We start from the raw sequence: 25048 nt of genomic DNA on the forward strand, positions 1-25048 counted from the left end.
TTTTATTTCAAGTAAAATACCACCCTCTTTTTTAAAATGCGTTTTCATATTGATGCTGCAACATATTGCTACATCACACTAAAAGAAAATAAGTGCAACCATCACATCCTTGAAATTGTTTATGGTCTGTCGATGAATGGTTGGGTTTTTACCAGGGCTTCAAAGGTGTTTATTCTTTGTTTTTTGAATTATGAACATTCAGAATAGAATGTAGTTTACTTCATTTAAATACAATATAATGGTTTAATTTTTTATCTTTTGAAGAAGAAACAAACAATTGTTTTCCCCTCTACTCTCCCATCCACCGCTGGACCGTGATTCAAATCAATATGATGGTTTCATACTAATATGACTGATAATGAGTCTTGTTCTTGATAAGAATATCCCCGGTAGAGCGTTCGTTTCGTATCCGGGAGGTTTGAGTTAGGTCCCGTTCGTGTCATGGCCGCGTCAAACTTCAGACGTAAAACCTAGACAGTTATTCCCCCTTCGTCAAACGATCAGTATTTAGAAGTGAGAATCACGGGTGTTTCAGATATGACCTTAAAATAGGAGGTCGCGTGTCGCGGCAGACGTTGACACTTTAAAAACCCTCACTGCTATGGCCTTAAGCGCTAAGATATTGGTCTAAATTTGTAGCACTTCACCTTCAACTGGTGACCTCTCAATATGAGTGAAACATGCTGGACACATGTAAAACAACGAACAAACACATATATTTCAATACTACACGTATCCCTTATTCTGAACACTTAAACCCAGCGACCATTGCTTGAATAAACTTAAATCTACACTACCTAAGGATGCTTGCCTATTCCCATGCAAAATTTTCAGTTCCTATTCTGGCTCCACCCTACACTATATCCCGATCTCATTGATTTCAACTTTGAATCTACACTAAATAAGAATGTTTGCCTATTACCAAGAATATACGTTCATCAAAAGAAGCTTTTTAAAGATCTGTATTATATATCCCCATGTAAAGCTTTGATCCTTATTGTGGCCCCACCCTACTTTCGAACAAACTATTCAAGGAAGTTTAAAATGAAAACGGAATATAATGAACAGTGACCAATCTCATAATTCCTATAGAGAAAACAAAATTAAGAGTAAGGCAAACATGGAAGGACCCCTGGATACACCAGAGGTGGTATAAGGTGCCGAGGAAGAGTAAGCATTCCCATTCAACGAGACTGTTGAAACCCTTGTAACATCAACTTATTTTTCAGTAACCTGTCTCGATTTAGAAGTCGAATCAGTTGAGAGAATTTTTCACTGATATGGAGACGTAACCACTGCCGATGAAGGGCTGCATATTTAGGCCTAGGGCCTTTGAAAAGGGAGGGATCTTCATCGTACTACATCTGCTATGACACTGGTCCTCGGCTTTTCTGGTCTCATCTGAAGGACCACCCAATTTAGTCGCCTTTTACGACAAGCAAGATATACTGAAGACCTATTCTAACCCGATTCTCCTGTGGTACAGGTGATAATGAATTGATTGTTTGATTTGCTTAACGTCCCTCGATAATTTTTCACTCCTATTGATATGTCACCAGCTGTAGGTGAAGTACCACAAATTTAGACATAAGCTTAGCAGCCAGGACGGTAGCAATGGAGGCTCTTTAATCTACCAACGCCTGCCGTGACACAGTACCTCCGTTTTTAAGGTCATATACGATAGACCGGTGATTCTTACTTCTATATGCTGAGCGTCTGGTGAATGCCGAGTGTTTGGTAAAGGAGCAATTACTACCCATTTTAACGTCTTACGATATTCCCGCTACGAAGCGACCGCTCTACCACTGAACTACTGCGACCGATGGTGATAATGAAATATTGTTACACAAATCTCAGAAGTTGTCAATAGATAACTTGAAGCTATCCCGTTTGTCATGAGGTTGAGTTGTTGGTTTGCCGTTAACATCTATGTTCAATAAAACATACAAGGATGAAGCAAATGAGGAAGACTTTTTGATATATTTTACATTATGTTCACTACGATATATCTATTGACATATTAGTGAAAATTGATATTGTAAATTAATAAAAGGTCGTCGATATTTATAAATGTTGAGTCAAAGGCCACAGCAAGATATTTTTTTTTCTTATGTAGAAACTTTTGAATGAGTTTTCGAGTAACACTATAAAAACTGGTCAGGTAATAAAGACCGACGTTTCCACTCAGATGTGCCTGGATTTACGCAATAGACAAATTGTTTTCAAACATTTAACAGCAATACACAAAACCGTCACAAGGAAATCAAAACTCACTTGCTTTTAATCCATTTTCAACATACCCCTGTCCCGGGTTTAAATCACAACTCTCTTTACGTCAGCCTGGTTTCTCTTAACTGGTCCCCTATTGTGACAGCTTGGAAGACCAGTTAACGTAAACCCAGGACAGGGGACGTGTTGAAATGGATTAAAAGCAAGTAAGTGTTGATTTCCTTGTGACAGTTTTGTGCATTACTGCTAAATGTTTGAAAACAAGTTGTCTATTGCGTAAATCCAGGCACATCCGAGTCGAAACTTCGGTCGAATCATAAACCGTTACCGACTCCGGCATTTACACGTTTTCCAGAATCAAAATATGAATGCTTTCAAAGAGAAGTCGATGAAGGCTATGCCTCTCGACTTTCTAAATAGAATAATACATTAGGTAATACTTACTAGGTTTTGTATAATTAACATGGTATCAGGTGGCACTGTATAAGCAATGATTTTAAATCAAGATTTTACAGTTTAGCTGGTCTGATTTTGCATGTTTGTGGATATTTATTAATGTGTGTTCATATTGGGACACAGAGACGAGACTGGAAGCCAAAACCGTTGACGATATAACAAACCTGTAAATAAGACCAAAGAGAATTGACTCAGTGGTCCTCTTTCGCCGATTGCAAGTGCGAGAAGTCAACCCTGAAGGCGTAAATAGACATGAGCTGTCCACAATATCTCCTCGCTCTTCTATGATAAAGGGAATAGGAAACATTACGAAGCTAGAGACATCTGTATAGTGCAATATTTGCCAATTCAGTATACTTGTATCATCAGCATACATTCTGAATGAAATGTCATCGATACAAGGAATTATGGACACTAAAAGCTTAGTGTGAAGGCAGCATAATGACACAGGCGTGGAGAAACAGAGCAAGCTAAATACATTATCCAGGCAAATCTTCAGGTTCAGAATTACCAACGATTCTTGAAGGTATAAAGAAGCATAGCTATCCATGTTGCCTTTGTCTCTGACCACATTGTCAGTGTTGCACACAGTTTGCCATTAGAAAATCAGAGAATAATTCTTGCTGGATGGGTTCATGAAAGACATATAGCTAAACTTGTTACATCCACACAGGCAGCTACCAATCCGAGACTTTTCAGTTCCCAAGAAGAAGCGGATACAAGAATGCTGCCTCATGCCTCATGCCATAGACCTGTCTTCTACTCATGATCACCTGGTTATTCGATGTGATGATACTAATGTTTTCGTGCTATTGGGCCAAAAATGAAATATATATGTTTCCTGTTACCAAATTCCAGGTAGATAGGTAAGTTTTTAAATTTAATATTTTCATTTGATTTATAAGCTAACCCAACCCGGATCGGAGTCAAACAGATTCCAATCCGGAAGTATTTTTTTCCGGAAATTTGGTCAGAAACAAATCGAAGTCTTCAGCTTTAAGACCAGCTAGATGTAATTCGGGTAACAGGAAACAAACATATTTTTGGCATTATTATGCTATTGCAGTGATGACATGCTCACTGATTTTGTGTACATGCTGGCAGGCCATAACAATCGACAAGCAACGTTACATCTCTATCCATTCTGTTGTGGCGGAACTTGGTGTGAAGTTTTTTGAAAGTCTCCCAGTCCAGCAGCACATGTACTTACTGAATGTGACAGGTGAAGATAACGAACAGTGATCAATGTCATAACTCCTATAAGCAATACAAAATAGACAGTTGGGCAAACACAGACCCCTGGAGAACAAGCAATTTATAACAAATAGGAAAGCGTGTTGTTTACACAAAACTGCAGGAACATGTTCGAAAGGACATCCATTCACTGACAATATTTGGAATACTGACTAACATGGAAGCAAATGAAAGGTGAAGATAACGAACAGTGATCAATGTAATAATTCCTATAAGGAATAGAAATTAGAGTTGAATAAACACGGATCCCTGGATATACAAGAAGTTGGATCTGGTGCCTAGGAGGAGTAAGTCTCCCCTGTCGACCGTTCACACCCACCGTGATCCCTATATCAATATCAGGTAAACGGAGTAATCTATAGTCAAAATCACTATTCTTGGAACGGCCTAACAATCAATATGAAACACGTCAGACAGCATTTGACCCAATGATAGGTTGTATTGGCAAACTAGATCATGATAACGACCATATAATTTGTAAAATACGGACTTTAAACGATTTAAAAACTGACTATAAGCAGAATAAGATGTGTCTTTTGTACGTTCTTATGTCCTCAAATTGTATGTTCTTCCCTGGACCAGCTTTGGTATTTCTAGGCCTCGACAACAGACAAATTAACCTGCCTCACATTTACCACTAACAGAATATGCTTTTAGGATGTTCTCAGAGCAAGGTACCACACTGGCAACAGATGGTATGTGTCATATGGTCAGCTTTATACCAAAGAATTAGCTACAGTGGACGTCCACAGTCTCACTCATTCACGTATGTACTGTACAGACCGTGAATCTCGACAATCCAATAAAATTGTCGCGGACTGCTGTACCACCTTCACCACACCGAGTTGTGTTCATGTCACGGCGCACGGCCACTGTCAGAGCATTCTAAAGGCTGCTGTTGACTCTAAAAGTGATGGTAACCTTGACAGAATCTTTTACTCTAACGATGATGATCTTGACTTGATATACATTCACAACTTTACCTTTATTGTTCACTATATCTCTGTTATTTTGTACTTGTGGTGCAAACAGACTAAGCTTTTCACTTACGTGGTCATTTGAGCATCACGCGGAAAAATAATATTGTTAGAGAATTGGTTTCTGTTTTGTATACTTTGCATCGTCCAATTAACACAAATTATAATCATCCATGTCTTCATTCTGCTCATTTTCCTGCCCATATATTTAACAATTACTGAATAGTTTATAATTTATGACATTGTATGAATATGGATGTATAGCACATGTGACATAAATAATGTGTAAACTTGTATAGTTAATATCACTGAATAATTTTTTTTAACATGGTACAAAAACATAGCTGTAGTTATTTCAAATACCGCATTGATGACAAAGTGGACATGGTACTTCAACAGAGTCAGGGATTCAGATTTACTAGGATTGATTGATTGAATATTGTTAGGTCTCTCGAGAATATTTCACTCATATGGAGACGTCACCAATGCCGTTGAAGGGCTGCAAAATTTAGGCCTATACTCGGCACTTATGGCCATTGAGCAGGGGGGGGATCTTTATCGTGCCACACCTGCTGTGACACGGGACCTCGGTTTTTGCAGTCTCATCCGAAAAACTGCCCCATTTAGTCGCCTCTTACGATAAGCAAGGGGCACTGAGGACTTATTCTAACCCGGATTATTCAGTATATGTTCATGTCACAAGCATTAGGAATTCATATCATAACTGCACCAGTTCCTTTGAAGTTGTTGGCAAATTCGAAGTACTATAGTGGGAGGTTTGTTAATTTTGATGAATCATTGTTATTAAAAAGATAGAAATAAGCCATTCTAAACTTGTTGCTATTTGGCTTAAACTCGTAAATGGTTGTCTGGGATATGGCTTTTAGCATACCAAAAGAACTTTAAAATGAATAATCCACCAACTCCATACACTTTCATGTAACTGTGGAGTGAAAGCACCCGGTGACTTAGTAGGTGTGCCATTCTTTTGATGAACAGCATTAAAAACAATATATCTAGGCAGGTGGCTTTAATACAGCTTATTTATGCTACTTTTGCATTGTTGTGAATGAATAACCACTTTAGATTTGATATAATTACCATATTATGTAAATCCACAACATTTAGGCGGTTTCTCAAATTTGGGGAGGGGATAACATTTTGCTGTTTTAGTCCAATAGATTATGCTACACAAGCATACTCTATACCATTCAATAGAGGAGTAAATGAGAAAAGTTTTGATGTGTAGTATATGCAACTTCTTTCATGAATGGGTCTGTCAGATGCAAGAAATGAGGGTACGCGGAACGAAAAATGCAGACGTTTTTGACAATTTTAGTCCATAATTCTTTCATAGTTTTGGCATATAAAAGGCATGATACAATCTACTGGATCAGGCTACATTGTTTCGAACGATTTTGTTTCATTCCTTGCATAAAATCGACCATAAATGTACAAAAAGTACTTTTCTATTTTTTCCCCAAACAATTGTGACTTTGTGACAGAAAATCCAAATTTAAGCTAAGTCAGACATATTTTATCAGACTACAACCATCATTTCCATAATCTAGATAAAATTCTGCATCAAATCAAATAGGTTGTAATAGAATTTGACCTCGTGGCCACTGCATTATAGGCACCTGATCTCACCTCTGGTATATCTGGTATATGTTTGCCCAACCCTCTATTTTGTATTGCTTATAGGAGTTATGAGATTGATCACTTTTCGTTATCTTCACCTTTCATGTTCCTGACTTTCTGTATATGTTTATCCTATCTTCCCTCATATATAATTCTAAATTCTAACTCATTTGTGATTGTTATCTTAAAATAATTCACAGTCATGTAATCTTAAAATTGAATGATCAAGTTCTCAAACTTTATCTGAAAATGTTTCACGTGTTTAAACTATTTTCATACAACGCGTTATTCAATAATTCTCTAAAGTATTGAAATTTTCAATAACTGATTCTCAAACTAATAGAAGGGTAGGGTCCCGTGGTGTCAAGGTTAAAATATGTCCTCAGTACCCCATGCTTGTCGTGATTTGATGCTAGACACAAAGCAATTATGGCCGTTATCAACGTTGACCGATTCATTCCATTTCGATCTTAACTACTCTTAACCTCTCAATATGTGTGAAAAATTCTCGACGAAACCTAAAAAAAAACACAAAAAAACAATCAATCCACGCAACTTACATACAACTTACATACAATCCTAGCGGTTCTTTATCTCATAGTGAGGAAAACTCGTCGCTTTGTGTATATGCGTACAATATCAAAGACACCGAAACTCACGAGGTGAATGGATAATTGCTTCAAAGATACGCCATGCAGACGTGGTAACTTGGCGCATTTAATCAAACATCGTTCTAGACACCCTCAATTAAATAAACAAATAAATCATAACTATCGTACAAAGACCAACGGCAAGTCATATCAATATGACTTACTGCAAAAATTACAAATGATTTAAAAATTTAAAGAATAAAGTTGAAACAAGAAATCACCTCATTTAAACAATTTACAATAATTTTATTGCTTATGAAAGCTTGATAGATCTTTATATTTTAAATAATCAATATTTCGATTGTATTTTGAAAGAAAAAATGTACTGTGCATTATATCCATAGAATAAAATTTTAAACTCCGTGTGACGCCGTGAAAACACACCGGGACATTCAGTGTACAGTTATAATTTTGATAATAAAAACATCTACATTTTCTTGATTTTTTTCTGCAAAGTTCTGCAGCTAAGGTCCCCGTGTTCATACAGTAACGCCCACTGAAGCGATAACATTAGACAGTGGATATACACAGTCGCCGTCTAAAGAATTAATAACACGTCATGAATGAAAGGTGAAGATAACGAACAGTGATCAATCTCATAACTCCTATAAGCAATACAAAATAGATAGTTGGACAAACACGGACCCCTGGAATCACCAGAGGTGGGATCAGGTGCCTGGGATGTGTAAGCATCCCCTGTCGACCGGTCACACCCGCCGTGAGCCCTATATCTTCATCAGGTAAACGGAGTTATCCGTAGTCAAAATCAGTGTGCCAAGAACGGCCTAACAATCGGTTTGAAACATGTCAGACAGCATTTGACCCAATGATAGGTTGTATTGACGAGCTAGATCGTTATAACGACCATAGAATTTGCGAAATGCTTACTTCAATCGAGACTGTTAAAACCCCTGTACCATCAACTTGTTTGTCAGTAGCTTGCCTCGATTTAAAAACTGACTATACGCAGAACAAGCTCTTGCGTATCGAATCAGTTGAGAGATATAAACACCATATGCAGGTGATAATGGAATATTGCTACATCTGCACTTAAAGATGGGAATAAATTTTGAGTCAGCTCGACAGCGGATATAAGCACACGTGAGTACTATGACACAAAAGGTGTAATTGCTAGCGTCCTCGGGCGATAGCATAGACATTAGTGTTTTTGCAGCTAATGCTCATGCTTGGGGTCACAATGTGGCATTCTGGGAGTTATATAGAACAGTAGTCTCGAATTTTATTTCACAGTTGAATCCCTGATGATAAAAACGTTTTACACAAGTAATAAAATTTGTTAAAACAATTTACAGGTAACAATCTTATTTGATTCTGTGGGCTAATGATATATAATTATAGTACACGGGTTCCAGATACTGATATTGTCACATGCTGACCCGCCTCTGCCACATATTGATCAATTCAATTCTTCATTGTGCTTGAGTTATACAACTCATCGGAATACATCTAGTACATGTACACACACGCACGCACGCCCGCACGCGTGTGTGCGTGCGTGTGTGTGTGTATCAATATATCTAATTGTGCAAGGCAACAATGGGTGAGTGGACAGGAAAAGATGTGGTCCCCAATACGAGTGATCAATGAGTGGCGGGGCGGGCACTAGACTATGTTACAAGTTGCCTAAATATCTTTGTTTCACATGCTGAAATCATTGAAAACGTTTATACACTGGTAATGTTTTAAATACTACGCTGGGGATTCGAATATTAAGAACGGGGTCGGACACCAAGAACCGGGTCAAAGATTGAAAGCGCCGTTTTAGGATACATACATAATATTGAATTTCAATCTCAACGATCGTTTCATTCAGGTACTTTGATTGTCATATTCAAGACTTGGCTGTGGATAATGTAGTTTCCCTGGATAATTTTCCTTTACCGTGAATGCGAATGTTCTCACATTTGTTAGAGTTAAATGTTATTAACCAATATATATCCATTGTACATGTGTTACAGTGTGGGCTAATTATATACACTGTCCCGACATCTAAAACTATTACTTATTTATGGAATATTTTATCTTTCTATAACGTATTGCAATGCAAATCAACCGGAAAATTAAATTCCCAAACATTACTTGCAGAAAATAAAGATCTTTGAAAATGTATCATTTTAAAGTAATTTAAATTTATACGAAAGAAATTTTTTATGACTAATTACTTAAACATTTCTGATGACCTCTACTTGCATAGTAGATAATAGATATGGCGCTAGCACTCTAATCCTTCTTAAAAGATAAACTTATAGAAGTCACTGGTAGTGCCAAAAGTCAGAACAATTGTTCATGAAATATGTATCATACGAGACAAAAACACATATACTGTATATAAAGTTATTTTTGCGTCGTGTTTTCGCCCCTCTACACTTGTAAACACTTTCGACATGTTTTAAATTTGCGCAGACAGTTGTATTAAAAGACATAAAAGAGAAAGCGGTTTCGGTTTCCCCTAGTCTTAAATTCACCCACTAACAAGAGCGAAAGGAACGAAAACAAGAGGCCCATGGACCACATCGCTCACCTGACTCACCTTGCCCATATCTGAAGACTTTCCATATATATTTGCATGTAAAACCTTGGTCCCTATTATGGCCCAAACTACCCTTTGCAAACTTGAATCTACACTATGTCAGAAAGCTTTCATGTAAATGTCAACTTCTTTCGCCCAATGGTTCTTTTAAAGCTTTTTTCTATATTTGTATGTAAAACTTTGACCCCCCCCCCACTTGTGGCCCCATCCTACCCCCCGGGGACCATGATTTGAACAAACTTGAATCTGCACTATGTCAGAAAGTTTTCTTGTAAATATCAGCTTTTCTGACTCAGTGGTTCTTGAGAAGAAAATTTTTAAAGTTTTTCCCTATATATTTGTGTGTAAAACTTTGATCCCCCCTTGGGGCCCTATCTTATCCCCGGGGGCCCTGATTTGAATAAACTTGAATCTGCACTATGTCAGGAAGCTTTCATGTAAATCACAGCTTTTCTGGCTTAGTGGTTCTTGAGAAGAAGATTTTTAAAGTTTTTCCCTATATATTTGTGTGTAAAACTTTGATCCCCCCTTGGGGCCCCATCTTATCCCCGGGGGCCATGATTTGAACAAACTTGAATTTGCACTATGTCAGAAAGTTTTCATGTAAAAATCAGCTTTTCTGGCTTAGTGGTTCTTGAGAAGAAGATTTTTAAAGTGTTTCCCTATATATTTGTGTGTAAAACTTTGATCCCCCCTTGGGGCCCCATCTTATCCCCGGGGGCCATGATTTGAACAAACTTGAATCTGCACTAAGTCAGAAAGTTTTCATGTAAAAATCAGCTTTTCTGGCTTAGTGGTTCTTGAGAAGAAGATTTTTAAAGATTTTTCCTATATATTTGTATGTAAAACTGTGATCCCCCCCTTGGGGCCCCATCCAACCCCAGGGGCCCATGATTTGAACAAACTTGAATCTGCATTATGTCAGGAAGTTTCATGTAAATCTCAGCTTTTCTGGCTTAGTGGTTCTTGAGAAGAAGATTTTTAAAGTTTTTCCCTATATATTTGTGTGTAAAACTTTGATCCCCCCTTGGGGCCCCATCTTATCCCCGGGGGGCAAGATTTGAACAAACTTGAATCTGCACTATGTCAGAAAGTTTTCATGTAAAAATCAGCTTTTCTGGCTTAGTGGTTCTTGAGAAGATTTTTAAAGATTTTTCCTGTATATTTGTATGTAAAACTTTGATCCCCTATTGTGGCCCCATCCAACCCCAGGGGCCCATGATTTGAACAAACTTGAATCTGCATTATGTCAGGAAGCTTTCATGTAAATCTCAGCTTTTCTGGCTTAGTGGTTCTTGAGAGGAAGATTTTTAAAGTTTTTCCCTATATATTTGTGTGTAAAACTTTGATCCCCCCCTTGGGGCCCCATCTTATCCCCGGGGGCCATGATTTGAACAAACTTGAATCTGCACTATGTCAGAAAGTTTTCATGTAAAAATCAGCTTTTCTGGCTTAGTGGTTCTTGAGAAGATGTTTAAAGATATTTCCTATATATTTGTATGTAAAACTTTGATCTCCTATTGTGGCCCAATCCAACCCCAGGGGCCCATGATTTGAACAAACTTGAATCTGCAATATGTCAGGAAGCTTTCAGGTAAATTTCAGCTCTTCTGGCCCAGTGGTTTTTGAGAAGAAGATTTTTAAATGACTACACCCTATTTTTGCATTTTTGTGATTATCTCCCCTTTGAAAGGGACATGGTCCTTCATTTGAACAAACTTGAAAGCCCTTCACGCAAGGATGCTTTTGGCCAAGTTAGGTTGAAATTGGCCCAGTGGTTCTGGAGAAGAAGTCGAAAATGTGAAAAGTTTACAGACAGACGGACAGACGGACAGACAGACAGACAGACGGACGCCGGACAAAATGTGATCAGAATAGCTCACTTGAACCTTAGGTTCAGGTGAGCTAATAAAACGGGGGCAAATATTTCCTTGTATTCAGTAGTCTGTGTAGGTAACAATTATTACCTGGATACATGTAATACCACAAGGGCAGAGAGTAATTTCGAAAGCTCGGTTTATCTACAGTTCATTCATATAATACAAATTTAGTGAAGCATAACATGCCCTGTAAAGGTTGAACTCACGATGTTTGTTATCGGTACATAGCCATACTTACACCAATAGTTAGCAACTTACAAGAAATAACAAGATCAATCATGTTAAAAGGGATAGTACATATATATATTATTGATTACACTGTACAGAAAAATTTGTTAAACTAGTCAATCATATGAGAAAACCGGAGAATGTGGTAAGAGATCCGTCGTAGTAGTAACCTTTTCCAGAGTAATGTCTGACCCACACCGTGTCTCCCTTCTGAAGAGTTAAGACTACCAAGTTAGGGCCAGCGTTATAATAATTATTACTACTACTATAGGCCATAGTTCTGACTTTTGTTGACCCATTTAACACAATGTCTACATAAATGCTTTGTGAAAAAAAACTCTGTACATTCACGAAAAACACGTAGTTCCCGTTGTTAGGAGCGGTAAATATTCCGTTGCTGGGGTTGTATCCGTTCCCCACATTAGTGATGACCACGGGAAATACCAAGGTGCCGCTGTTCCAGGAACTACTTGTTGATGACACGGAGGCAGTAAAGGCCACCTTTTTTGGACCCGTCTACAAATGAATAGTTCATCAATAAATAAGTTAAAATGGTTTATCTTTCTGGTGATGTGATTAAAAATTGAAAAACGCACTTAGTATTAATAAGATTTAGAATTTTCTGATGATGTTACCAGCACGTATAGTCTTATCACGATTTAAAATTGCGACCTCCTGAAGAATCTACTGTACATGTATAATTGTACAGAAGTGTGTACGAGAACAGTTTGCAAACTCTGTAAATTACGAGAAAATGACTGCATGCTTGGGATTGTGGGTTTGTTTTATTTAAATTCTAATATTCGTGATAAGTATTCAAAACATCATGTACATTTATGCACAATAAGAAAGATACAAAGACGTTTACACGGCAGGTTGAGAAGTCATGGAGCAGCATATCAGTTTCTACTGACGTTACGTGACGTCAAACATCTTGTCAAATAAGTTTACTCTCTTTCAAATGACACACCATTCAATTCCACGCACCACTTCCCATGTCGTTTCACCTGCTTCTAAAATGTATCTCTATAGCATGACTCGTCAGTGGTCTATATTATGATTTTTACCGTATTTTAGCTCAGTTAGATAAGAGAATCACTGAACACGCATAGCAAATTCCACTCGGGGCAGAATTTATAGGTGCGAGATCCACGCTATCTGTGGGGTGTTGCAGGACTTTCAATCCCATTCAAAATAGTAGTTTTTTCATCGGCAATGCCATTTTAGAGTCATGTAGTCCATCTCCACCAGCATCTACAACATTTTTGTCTCGATCGCTGATACAAAATTTTACACGCGCAATGGTTTATGACGTCGCGCGACATTGTCGTTTTTCAAAACGTCTTCGCCATCTATAATGAACGATTTTAAAGCGGTGATGTTCCTTATACAAATGTTCCTGATATAATTAAAACTTTCACAAAATTACGTTTAATTACTGTTGCGACGTTGTATTAAATATGGCGAGTTTTAATAGTGTAATGAATTAAAACATTAAATGCTTTTTAAATGAAAACGAGAGAAAAACGCCACGTTCCGTGAGGCTAAATTCAAATATATAAGGTGCTTAATTTTTAAAATTCGTCGGAAAACATCAAATCCTTGCATACTTATTGGAATTTTCCAGAAGTTTAAGTGAACAAAACATTATTGGATTCGGGCGTATAGTGCACTCATACCGTCATGCATTGTCCAAAATTTTTATTAAAATTCTTTTTTCATCTTGGCCATTGGAATAAATGTACTATATCTTTCAAGATTCATACGTGCATTGTTTACAACTACAGAGCGTGCACGAGCGTGCTATCAATACAACTTTGTAAAGATATGAAATACGAAAAAATAGAGGAATACACATTTTCACGAATTTCAAAGACTTTCACGAAGGTACGAGTAATTTGTCCGAAATCAGTGTGCGAAGTACAAGCCACGCGAGGACCACCGAAAGAGTCATTTGTAATCTTATTGTGATGTCATCATCATTGATAATCTCCCGAATTATTTTTTTGTCTCCAACATTATAAACGTAATATATAGAAACAATCTAAACATAGTTCTGATTTATATATCTTTATCTATGCAATATTTTTTTTTTTCAGAAATAGAAATTCTGCACACAGCTCGCCCCAAAATATTTTTCTAATATGGGCCATTGAATAGATATAGATTATAAAAGTACTTCAAATATTCGGGGCAAGATGTGCAGTGTTGTATATATCTGCATTTTATGTGAAAAAAATACGAAATTTCATATAAAATAACTGAGAGCTTGTATGATTTTTCCCGATGGTGATATCAAGCTTCATACGAGGTACTTAAATGAGCCATTAAATAGAATTTTAGAGTAATGAGCCACCTAAAGGATAACATAGTGAATGAAACAAAATGAACATAATTTGGCTTAATCAACACTCTACTTGCAAATTTTCTCAAAATGTTATTATACCAAACTTCTTAAATGTTAAAATCAATTATGTGACAACGTGGCATGATAATCATCATGTAAAAGTTTCATCATACCGCATTTGTTGCTTGTCATATTCATTCGGAACACCTCCAGAGCCGACACTGTAGAGGAGAGCTTCATTTGATCAAACTGAGAGTCCTTAACTTCCGCCTTCAGGTTCACAATGGTTTTATTGACTTCATCTAAAACAATGAAATATATAGGTTTCACAAACACTTACGAGTTAGATATCGTTTATTCTTCAATTCCGTTAGTTACTTTTTTTTAAATTGATGAATGGTATTTTCTAAAAAGAATAGATATAGAACAAATTGTGGCGAAAACTTTAAACTTTTTCTGCCATTACCTTCTATGGATTACCAATGAATAAAAAGAAACGTACCGTCCGGAAGTGACTGTGTAGCAGCCATGGGGTTAACTATCATGCGATCTTTATGCTACGTAATCTGTTTTCCGAATTAGATGAAAACAAATGTTTGATAACATTAACTTTACTGTTCAATCGATCCTCTCTTTTTCGCAAATTGTTTCTCTTTGGTTCACAAAAGATTTTCTTCCTTTTGTTTATAAAACTTTTAACCCAGTCTTGTTACCGTTTGTCACAGTTTGAACGAAATTTAACCTACACTACATGAGGATGCTTGTATATTAATTTGACAAATTGTAGACTAAATATTGTCTTGAGTAGATTTTTATAACTTTTCCCTACATATTCCTTTAAAAACTTTTAAACTTCACACATCCTTTGCTCATGGTCTGCACAATAGTGAATCTTCAGTACATGTATATGAAGTAAGCTTTCAATGCATTTCCGCCTTTCTAGGTTCTTTAGAAGATATCATAAACTTACACCCATTCATGGAGAGCAGCACTACCTTTCATTTGATCAAATTTCATTCCCCTTTAATTTGTGACAATCTTTGTTGAAATGTTGATTCTAGAGAAGAACTCCAGATTATGAAATGTTTATAGAGGGCAGATAGAAGACACCTGTTTCACTTTGATCAAAAAGCTTACTTGAGATTTTACTTCAGGTAAACTAGTTTAACCACAAAATTTGTAACTTACCAAATATTGAAGTGATTTGAGTTTTTTGCAAGTTTTCGAGGCCAGATATTTTTATGTTTGTTGTTGTCAAATCGTTGTTAAGACTTTCCAGGGTATTATTCAGTCCGTTCGATAATGCTTCATACTTTTCCTCCATCATCTCAGAAATACCCCTGTCCACTTCTAACGTGTGTTTATTCAGGTCAAGAAGAGTGATTGAGAGATAGCGAACTTCCACTTTTAAATCACCGAGTACCGTGCTAGTGTTTCTCTCAAATGTTTCTCTTTTCTCCTCCAACTGCAATACAAACTCCTGAAAATGGTCGTTGATCTGTGTAAAGTTTTGTTTGACGGTGTTCAACGTGTCCTCATACTTCCTGTTTTCAAGGTCAAGTTTCTGGTTTTCACGCTTCAGTGAATCTACTTCCTGTTGTAAGTTTGTCACTTCTAAATCCGTTTTCTGCTGTGTGGCTTCTAACGTCTTCATGTTTGCTTCAGATCGACCATGTCTTTCATCAAGGCGTGCACATTCTTTACAAGGGCCATTCTGATGAGTGTCTCTTGGTTCAGAAGCTGCCGGAAAACGTCCACATTTTCCGAGTCAAGTCCACTTACGTCCAGTTGAGTTAAATTGTTATTTTTGTTGTCCGTGAGAACGGAAAAAGCAAATGATTGCATGAAAGAAATCAACACTAACGTAAGGACTAGTGATCGTTTCATCTTGGACATCAGAGCGAGAATTCTGTTGAAGGCGAGATTGATTCACTTTTATAAAAGTAATCCATGATATCTGTTACGTAAAGTTTTGACTTCTTCCATCTCCAGAGTTATGGATGAGTTACATAACATACCAACGTATCTTTAAAATATTATTCGTATCAATTTATTCAGTATCAGGAACGACAGATTACTTCGATTTCCGAACGAGCGTAAAATTTAGCTGTCACGCCTTATAGAAAATCTTGTCTTATGGAACATGAAATTGACATTCAATTTAAGGGGTCATTTCAACGTGGGTAAATATTGTTTACGCAAGAGTTGCATTTATATCTTAGAGGATAGATTCACTAAATTACCGATAATTCATTACGTTAACTTCGTCTCAACATACGTATGCATGACTTATGAGTAACATCATGTTAAACTTGAATCATTCTTATCAAGGAAAGCAAACATTTAGGCTGAAGGAACGATTTCAGTATCTCATTTCCCATTGGCCTTCACCTTCGTAGGATGATTTTTATTCACAACACATCTTTAAGAATAGCATAGGTCATGTTTGGTTTGTTATTGATCGTCTTCATTAATATACCGGGTAGATCAAGCCCATAGACAGTAAGGCGGTACAGTAAAAAATCTACATCGTATTCATGGCTATCATTACAATTTGTAAAGATTTCAAAGGCAAAAACATTGAAAATGTACCGTATATATTTGCATAAAAGTCGATCCGCGTGTAAGTGGGGGACCTATTTTTCTAGATATTTCTATGAATTTCACATTGCATGATTCTCTTATACCGAGGGAAGCTCAGACGGACCGAAGGCCCGCCCGCGAAGCAAGGCTCTAAAGGTAACACGTATGTAAAAGAAAAAAGTCAAAATCAGCAAAAGAAAAAGAGATAATCTCTATATACTTTCACTGAAATTTTCGTGATCCATATGGGCGCCGCCATTTATTTTTTCATTACCTGCTTCAACAGTTATTCGTGTTTTATTTTGAATGCCAATAATAGAAGACTCTAACGTGCAATTCGTAATTTAAACACTCAATTTGTTCAAAGTGAATAATATCATTATCATTGTAACGGGCTTTAGCAAATAAATACATATCAAACCGTAATACGACTAAATAAATGAACGAGCTCATGAGTTTCTTTGAATAAGAATACACGATAAAATTATGGTTACTTTTTTACCATTTTGAATTTATTGGTTAATTTTGTTTAGTTTTAACGGCCTTTTTCATTGCATACGGAATGTATTATTGTTGTTTGCTTTGAAAAAGAGAAAAAAGTCGAGGCTAAATGTGACGTCACAATGCACAGTTTACGTCGCCTTGCGTTTTATTTCCCGCGTTCAATGAATAGGCGGATCATGTAAAACTGTTGTCCCCATATAAACTCCTTTAATATTGAGATGTTACTGGGTGTTTAGCGCAAGGAAATTTCATTCAAAATGTATATTTTTAAATGAATCATAATCTACCGTACTTAACGGAATTATGATTACCACTCGGGACACGGAGTTACGTATATGCTTCGCTCGGTCCAACGGTCACACCGTATACATATTAAGACGGACTGCATTTTTTATCAGATTAACGTCAACTCAATACCTATTTTCTAACAAGAGTAGTTTCTCTTTGATGTATGTATATATACTTTCTGGACGTCGATCTCGATCTTTATTACCGAAAGCACCATGTTAAAGCAATACAAGCTGTAACTGACGGTATGTTTTTAACAATATAATATGCACTAAATAACACCTATCGGTATAACTAATATAATCCCCAAGATCTGAAGAAAAAATCAGCAAAATAAACAAGGGAATATTGTTTGATAGCATACCTACAATGAGCGTTTCGTATAAACCGCCTTTTGCCTCTTTTCATAGTGTTAGCCTGGTTCCGGCCTACCCATAATGTTCCTCACTGCTGTGTTGAGCATTATGCGTAGGCCGGAACCATGCTATTCGTAATGTTTGCATGTAGGAGTTACCGTTCGTGTGGGACGGTATATATGAACTCCAGGTAAAGAGTATACAAAGCACCCACATACAAACATTTACATTTTATGGCTTGGATTCGCTTATTAATACATTACAGCCTAGCCATTATCTCCTAATACTGCCGTTGAATACATCACAGATTTCCAAAGATTGCAAATACAAATATTTTCTCGAGTAAGTCATTTAAAAGTAGCCACAAACTCTTAGCTGCATAACATGTGCGGCGGTCGGCTCCATTCTAACAAATAACACATCAGACATTAAAGATATAACAAATTTGTATTCAGGTTGGCCCAGGAAATCGAATGCATTTTCTAAAATCATATCCACCCCTTAGGATAACCTTCGGTTTACGGCGCATGATTATTTTGCGTACAGTTGAAGTCTTATTAAATATCGCTGTTCAAAGATTGCATCGGATCCGAGGTCAAAATTCTACAATAATGTACTATAAAATAATGTTTTTAAAAACCTGTAAAAATATAATAAAATTCATAACATATTCTCCCACTAGTAATCTTATTTAAGGCAAACTTCTCTCTAGGGATCTTTATCGTGCCACAACTGCTGAGACACGGTACCTCGGTTTTTACGGTCTCATGCGTAGGACCTCCCCGTTTAGTCGCCTTAGAATCTACGACAAGCAAGAGGTACTGAGGACCTATTCTAACCCGGATTCCCACGGGATTCTTGATTATGAACACAATAGTATTTAGTTAGTAGGAATGACAATGGATGAAAATTTATTAACCGATTAGTCGTAAATTCTTTTGACTGATTACATGTAATTAACCAGTTAATCGTTAAAAATTATAATTCTCAATTACTGTAGGGGCCTACATGTATTATTTTATTTTAGCTTCAGTTTTGGGGTTGGTTTTTTTTTTTTTAATTCACTGAAAAAGAGTATGACGAGTGTTTCGATAAGTAAAGACGTGAATAAAAACCACATGAAAGCAAGAATATTTTAGAAATTCAAAATGTTCATTTTTGTAACGCCACGTCAGAACGGTGCATCATATAATTATTTATTATATTACAATGTTTGACTTCAAGTTTATGTTAAAGAAATAATTCTATTGTCTTCGAAGTTTGTTTACAAGAATTGCTAAGGTGGCAAAAATCAGTTCGGACGGCACACGGCACTTAAGTCAAATCCAGTTACTCAGGACGTGCGAGTCCGTTCTACATAACATCGCTGACATTTCATCTCTTTTTCGTTTTAGTATTACTATGCTGAAACATTGGGAATTCACCCAGAAATAAGATTTAGTCTGACCCCCCCCCCCCTATTTTTATTTTCATCCTCTAACTTTGTATAATAATGTATCTTTCTCTGACCAGAAATGTACATATATGTTACTTGTCCTCATTGCCATGCATTATAATGGTACGAACTGATTATAAAATCCATGTGGAAATTATGCTAGTACTGCTTGGTAGTTTATTTTACGCAAGCATTATAGAGCCTGACTGGGGCCTTACAAAAACATTTTACCTAAAAAAAAAAATGGACTATAATTACCAGTATTGCATGAAATTTTATTTTGAAAATTATCAAATCTCATCAGTCATTAAAAATGTGAATATTTAAACATCACCTAAACTTTTGAATATTACAACTCCCCCCCCCCCCCCCCTCTTTTTAAAAAAAATCAACAACATATAAGACAGGCACGACAGTATTACTTTACTACAAATAACCCAGCAAATCGGTTACAAATTTTCTAATAGGTTAGCATTTTTTCAACCGAGTAATCGATTCACCTGTTAATCGTTATTTATAGTATTTATAAACCAACCAAACTTTAGATACATACCGTCCCGCACGAACGGCAACTCGGAGAAGCAAGAATTACGAAAATCCGGAATTGCGGCGTATACAAGGACATTGGAACGATGATTGCCGAACATAATCAGATTGCTGAGGCCGAAGTCATATACAGAGACGGAAACTGACGTGAGTAGCTACACGTCGTTTGTTTTAAAATATTACATAATTTTATAGGACAAGAAGTACTCAAGTGTAAGAAAGTAATTGTTACGCAAATGTGCCATTCAAATGAAATTGTGATAGTGAATTTTCTTATAAATTGGCATGTTCAATTGTTTACAAATCTGACACGTGCTCAGTGTCCCTCTTTTGCTTTTTTCCGAACTGGTGACCTCCGAGGTCAATGCAGGAATTACTGACAGGATGACAATGATTCATGAATCGACACTTTCTGCTGATTTGACATGTTTATTGCTTAAACAGATTCACTCTGATTCTATGAAGTTATATTAAATCACAAAGATAAAATATTTGCTCTTTTATTTTTCATTTGATTTGCCTTCAGTTACAGCTTGTATTGCTTTAAATATACTGAATGAATAAGAAAATAATTATACAGAGTTTATTACAAATGTACCGGTGTATATTTAACTTTTATCCGTCAATGGTCTCTAAATATGTAATTGAATTGCTTTTGGGTATAATGATGAGAAACATATATTCAACAAAAAGATATCATCAGTGATTAAAATGCATTTGGTTATATTTGAATTGTGGACATATGATAACCACATCAATAAATGTCAAAATACATATCACCAAGCGGAAGATTGGAATTGATGCCACAATTAATATACATTTCCAAATACTAATAATGATTTTATTAAGGAAAATGGTTTGGCGAAAGAAAAAAATGAGCAAATTCATATTCTCTCGCAAAAGTAGGTAGTGGATCACACGACCTGTTATTTATCTGCAGGTCCATAAACGTGGAAGTGGGGGTGTCATATAGACTTGCTCAAGTCTCTATGTTGTTTTTATTACTTTATCATTTTGTCCAAATTTTACTGTATTTCAGAAGTCTAGATATCTGCTCTATCATACTTAATGTCACCAAACATAGATGGTTTGCATTATTAAAAAGTATTAAAGAAAGCACTGATTATTAAACATAGAGACTTGAGCAAGTCTAGGTGTCATAGGGCGGCGCACGTATATAAACCGTGCCCCCAACCGTGTCACCTATTTGCGTTACGCTCAGCTGACTAAACCCAAATTTTAAAAGGATTCTTAACGTCCTAATTTCTTTTCTTTTTTTTAATTATTTTTCTGATTCATTTATTTTAGTAGCTTTTTAAGAAATTTCCTTAACACCCCCCCCCCTTAAGATTTAATATACAACGGACTTGACATGATTTCTTTTTCAATGCTGTATTCTACTGATCTTATATATTTCAAAATTAAATCACATAAGAAAATTTTATATATTACATAAATTCTCGAAAAATGTATTCAGACATCCCTCCTTCATTTTTATTCACTAGAATTAAACATATGTACATTTTCTGTAGTAGTCAGGCGCCTTGCTTATCTGACCGGTATACAACTCTCAAACTCTTTCCTATCTATTAGTTGTTAAGGCGCTCAGAGATCATGGGAAATCTAACACTATTCCCGTCATACTTAAATATATGAACTGAGATAAGTTACACATGTTTATATTTTAGCAGGATTAGAATGCCAACGCGACATCTGTAATTTATTATGCAAGTAGAGTTTATCATAAATTTTTGTGTGTGATATCATCTATGTAGATGTAATTGTAAATGTCTAAAAATAAAGCATGATAAAAACAGAGTTTATAGGAAATTCCTAATTAGTTATAAAAAGTTCTATCACAGTAATTCAGATTACTTAAGATTCATAGATTCTTAAGACATTTATTTTCTGCAAGTAATGTTTGGGAATTTTATTGGTTGGTTTGCATTGCAATGCATGATATCGATAGATAGATAAAATGTTCAATAAATAAAATGACGGTTAGTTAAAGGGGTCTGGATAGTTAATAAAATTGATACAAAGATTTTAGTTTTGAAATGAAATAAATAATTCGCCGTAAACATGCTTTTATACAACGAAAGTGTTTATAAATGAAATATAAATCAATGATATGTAGTTTACATCATAGTATCTATTTAAAAGTTGTATCAGACTAAAGGCAGTATTCTACATTGCGAAGATTGTACGTTTTAGTCATGTACTATTGGAGGTGGTGGAATGCACTCAATCCCTCTTATCTTTTACCAGCCTCATGACATTTCCCCATTCTTACTTAATGGATCTTTTCAGTAGAAAACAAATCTACTACAAATAACTATGGTAGAATATTGAAGATAACGATTTGACGACCTCAAAAAATCGAGCATAACAAACTAAAGTTCCTGTGCCTTTAAACACAAACACTCGCGGCCCCCAAACACTCACACACACACGCGCGCGGCCCCCAAACACACTCAATTTTGTGAAATCAGTAGTAGGCAAAATCAAAACTTTGTGCCTTTTTTTCAAATTTAGATACAGATGTGAAATATAAACATACTGGAGAGGTTTTTTCATCTTTTAACATGTGGACACAAAATTACGAAAGTTGCTTTTTCACATGACTTTACGGGATTTGTCGAAAACAACAATTTCCCGCGTAACGTCACGGGGAAAAAAAGAATGCAAATATACCGATTAGACAAACAAGCATTGTTGTATATCCTGCTGTTCTATAAGAAGTTATTTATAGTCGGGATAGATCATGCAAACGTGAACTGTAAATAACCTGCTGTTGTATTGCTAATCAAGTTAAATTCTAAAGGTACCGATGATGTGAAAACATATAAAATGAAAAAGAGAAAAGGGTTTTACCGTATAACGGATAGTTCCTGCTGTTGTCCAGTTTTTGGGGATAGGAAAAATTCGCAAAAATGACAATCGAAAAATATATATACATGCCTATGGATACATATACGTATAATGCAACCGCAGAAATTGGAAACGCAGAATATCATTAGCTACTGTTTGCGGATCAAATCGCAAAAAATTTCCAACCGCAGAAAATACCCGTTATATGCGATATATTCCTAGAATGCATTATGTAACCCAAGCATGTGCGCGCTCTACCTAAACCAACACTATCAATAGTATTCCTAACACCCAACACCAACGGCGCTAGCAATAACGTAGAAGGTTGTTTAATGTCATGCACACTTTATATTCCCCGGTGCATGTACACCTGTTTATCTATCATTCTATTACAAAATCAGCTGTTATTGATAGCCCGTCTTCACAATGTCAAGGTTTTATGGGCATTTATTGACAAAACTCTCACATTGGGAGAGTGTTTATAACATCTTTAATTATATTTCACTTTTTCACGTGTCATAATTCAAAGGGGGAAAGAGGATCTTATTCGGCACTGCATGTGTTCTTCATCTTGGATATAATTAGATTTCACCAGTCGCGATAGCTCAGTAGTAGAGTTTTAGCTTTACAACTGGAGGTCGAAAGTTCGAGTTCTGCTCGTGCCATGGCCACGCCAAATTTAAGAAGCGAATATAGGTAGTCATTGCTCCTTTGACAAACGCTAGGCACTCAAAAGTGAAAATCACGTGACTTTAAAACCAGGGTTCCTGTGTCGCGCCAGGCGTCGACACGTTAAAGAACCTGATACGGCCATAAGTGCTGAGATAGGTCTAAATTCCAACAGCTGGTAAGGTAGCAATATGAGTGAACAATTCTCTTGACGAAACAAAAAACTAAGAAAGCCAGCCTTCAAATCGTTTCAAAACCTTGTGGGTATACCTTACGGTTTATTTTGTCTGTAATCCGGTATTTTTATGCGCACGAAGACTGGTAGGCGTGGACACTATGTAAATGTGTGTATGTTTCTTTACGTACCTGTCTCGTGTTAACACGTCACCAGCTCTTAACCACTGGTATCCTTCATATGGCTTCAGATGTTGTGCACTGTGTTTGTACGAAAAACTGACCTTTTCACCAGAACTGTGTTCGCAAGAAATTTACAACAAACACAATTTATATTTTCTACGTATGTAATCATTCAAACTATATGGTTGATGGTATCAATGGATCCGTATCTTATTATAAGGTCATAAAGCCTTGTCCATGATCAGTTAGAAAGCCTTGTTCATGGTTAGTTATCTAAGAAATATTGAGTGTTCGACGTTACATAAATGAAATTTTGCGAAACAACAAAATACAAATTTAAAAAAAGAAAGTTTCTTTGTCTTGATTATATCGAACTTTGGAAAGAGAACGGTTATTGTGCATCCTTTGTGATGGTATTGAAATGTTTATTCATTTTATCAATTTCAATACATGTACTTTGGAGCTTTATAGGGTGTTTGTAAAATGTCTAACAGAAATTAATCGTTTCCTGGGACCGTTTATAGTAGAAACGGTTAATATGTATAGCAGGTTTCAAATGAGAGGAAAGGGTGAACTCCAACAAATAAATCTGAAATACATTTGTATGTCACTTCGGTATCGCTGATACGTAACACATTACTGTCCCCGAGTTATTATTGGGAAGGGTTTGTTAAGTGTATGTTACACATGAACGCATTAATATCATCTTACTTACTTATATATCTAATCAAATAATATCATGTCCTATTTAAAGTAAATCGTTACTGTAGTTTGAAGAACATTTAAACATATATAAAATAGTTTAGATAAATTTTACTAATATCATCTATCCAAGCATCAATGTACATGTATTGTAATCAATTTGTCACAGCTCAGATATAAAGTCGTAGCATCAAGTTACAGCCGCCATGTTCTTCCAGCTAGCTTCAATTAATCTCATTTATACTACAATATTTTCAAAATTAAAAAGATAGATAGATAAGAATATTTCTAGTTATTAATGAAAATGCGGCTTGTCTCATATTCATACAAGAACACGGTGCCCTTTCATAAACACATTTATTTTAATTAATGTTTTATATTACAATTGATTAATAAATAATAACAATAGCAATTGATTGTATTAGAGATATACATGTAATGTATGTAAACTTTGACACCCCACGATAAACTCTTAAATATATCGTATATCCCGTACTTTTGGCGTTGGAAATAACTAGCAGATA

General features: G+C 36.0%; 1 protein-coding gene across 1 annotated transcript; it reads right to left on the minus strand.

The window, feature by feature from the left end:
* Window positions 1-11760: 11760 nt before the first annotated feature.
* Window positions 11761-16275, minus strand: LOC125675855 (uncharacterized). The gene is made up of 3 exons (XM_056158524.1): window positions 15402-16275; window positions 14387-14515; window positions 11761-12382 (listed from the first exon to the last, which is right to left on the minus strand). Exons 1-3 carry the CDS (start codon window positions 15865-15867, stop codon window positions 12333-12335), a joined length of 645 nt encoding a protein of 214 aa, XP_056014499.1. The 5' UTR covers window positions 15868-16275; the 3' UTR covers window positions 11761-12332.
* Window positions 16276-25048: the final 8773 nt, after the last annotated feature.

Source organism: Ostrea edulis, chromosome 3 (genome assembly GCF_947568905.1).
Source record: "Ostrea edulis chromosome 3, xbOstEdul1.1, whole genome shotgun sequence".
NCBI lineage: Eukaryota > Metazoa > Mollusca > Bivalvia > Ostreida > Ostreidae > Ostrea > Ostrea edulis.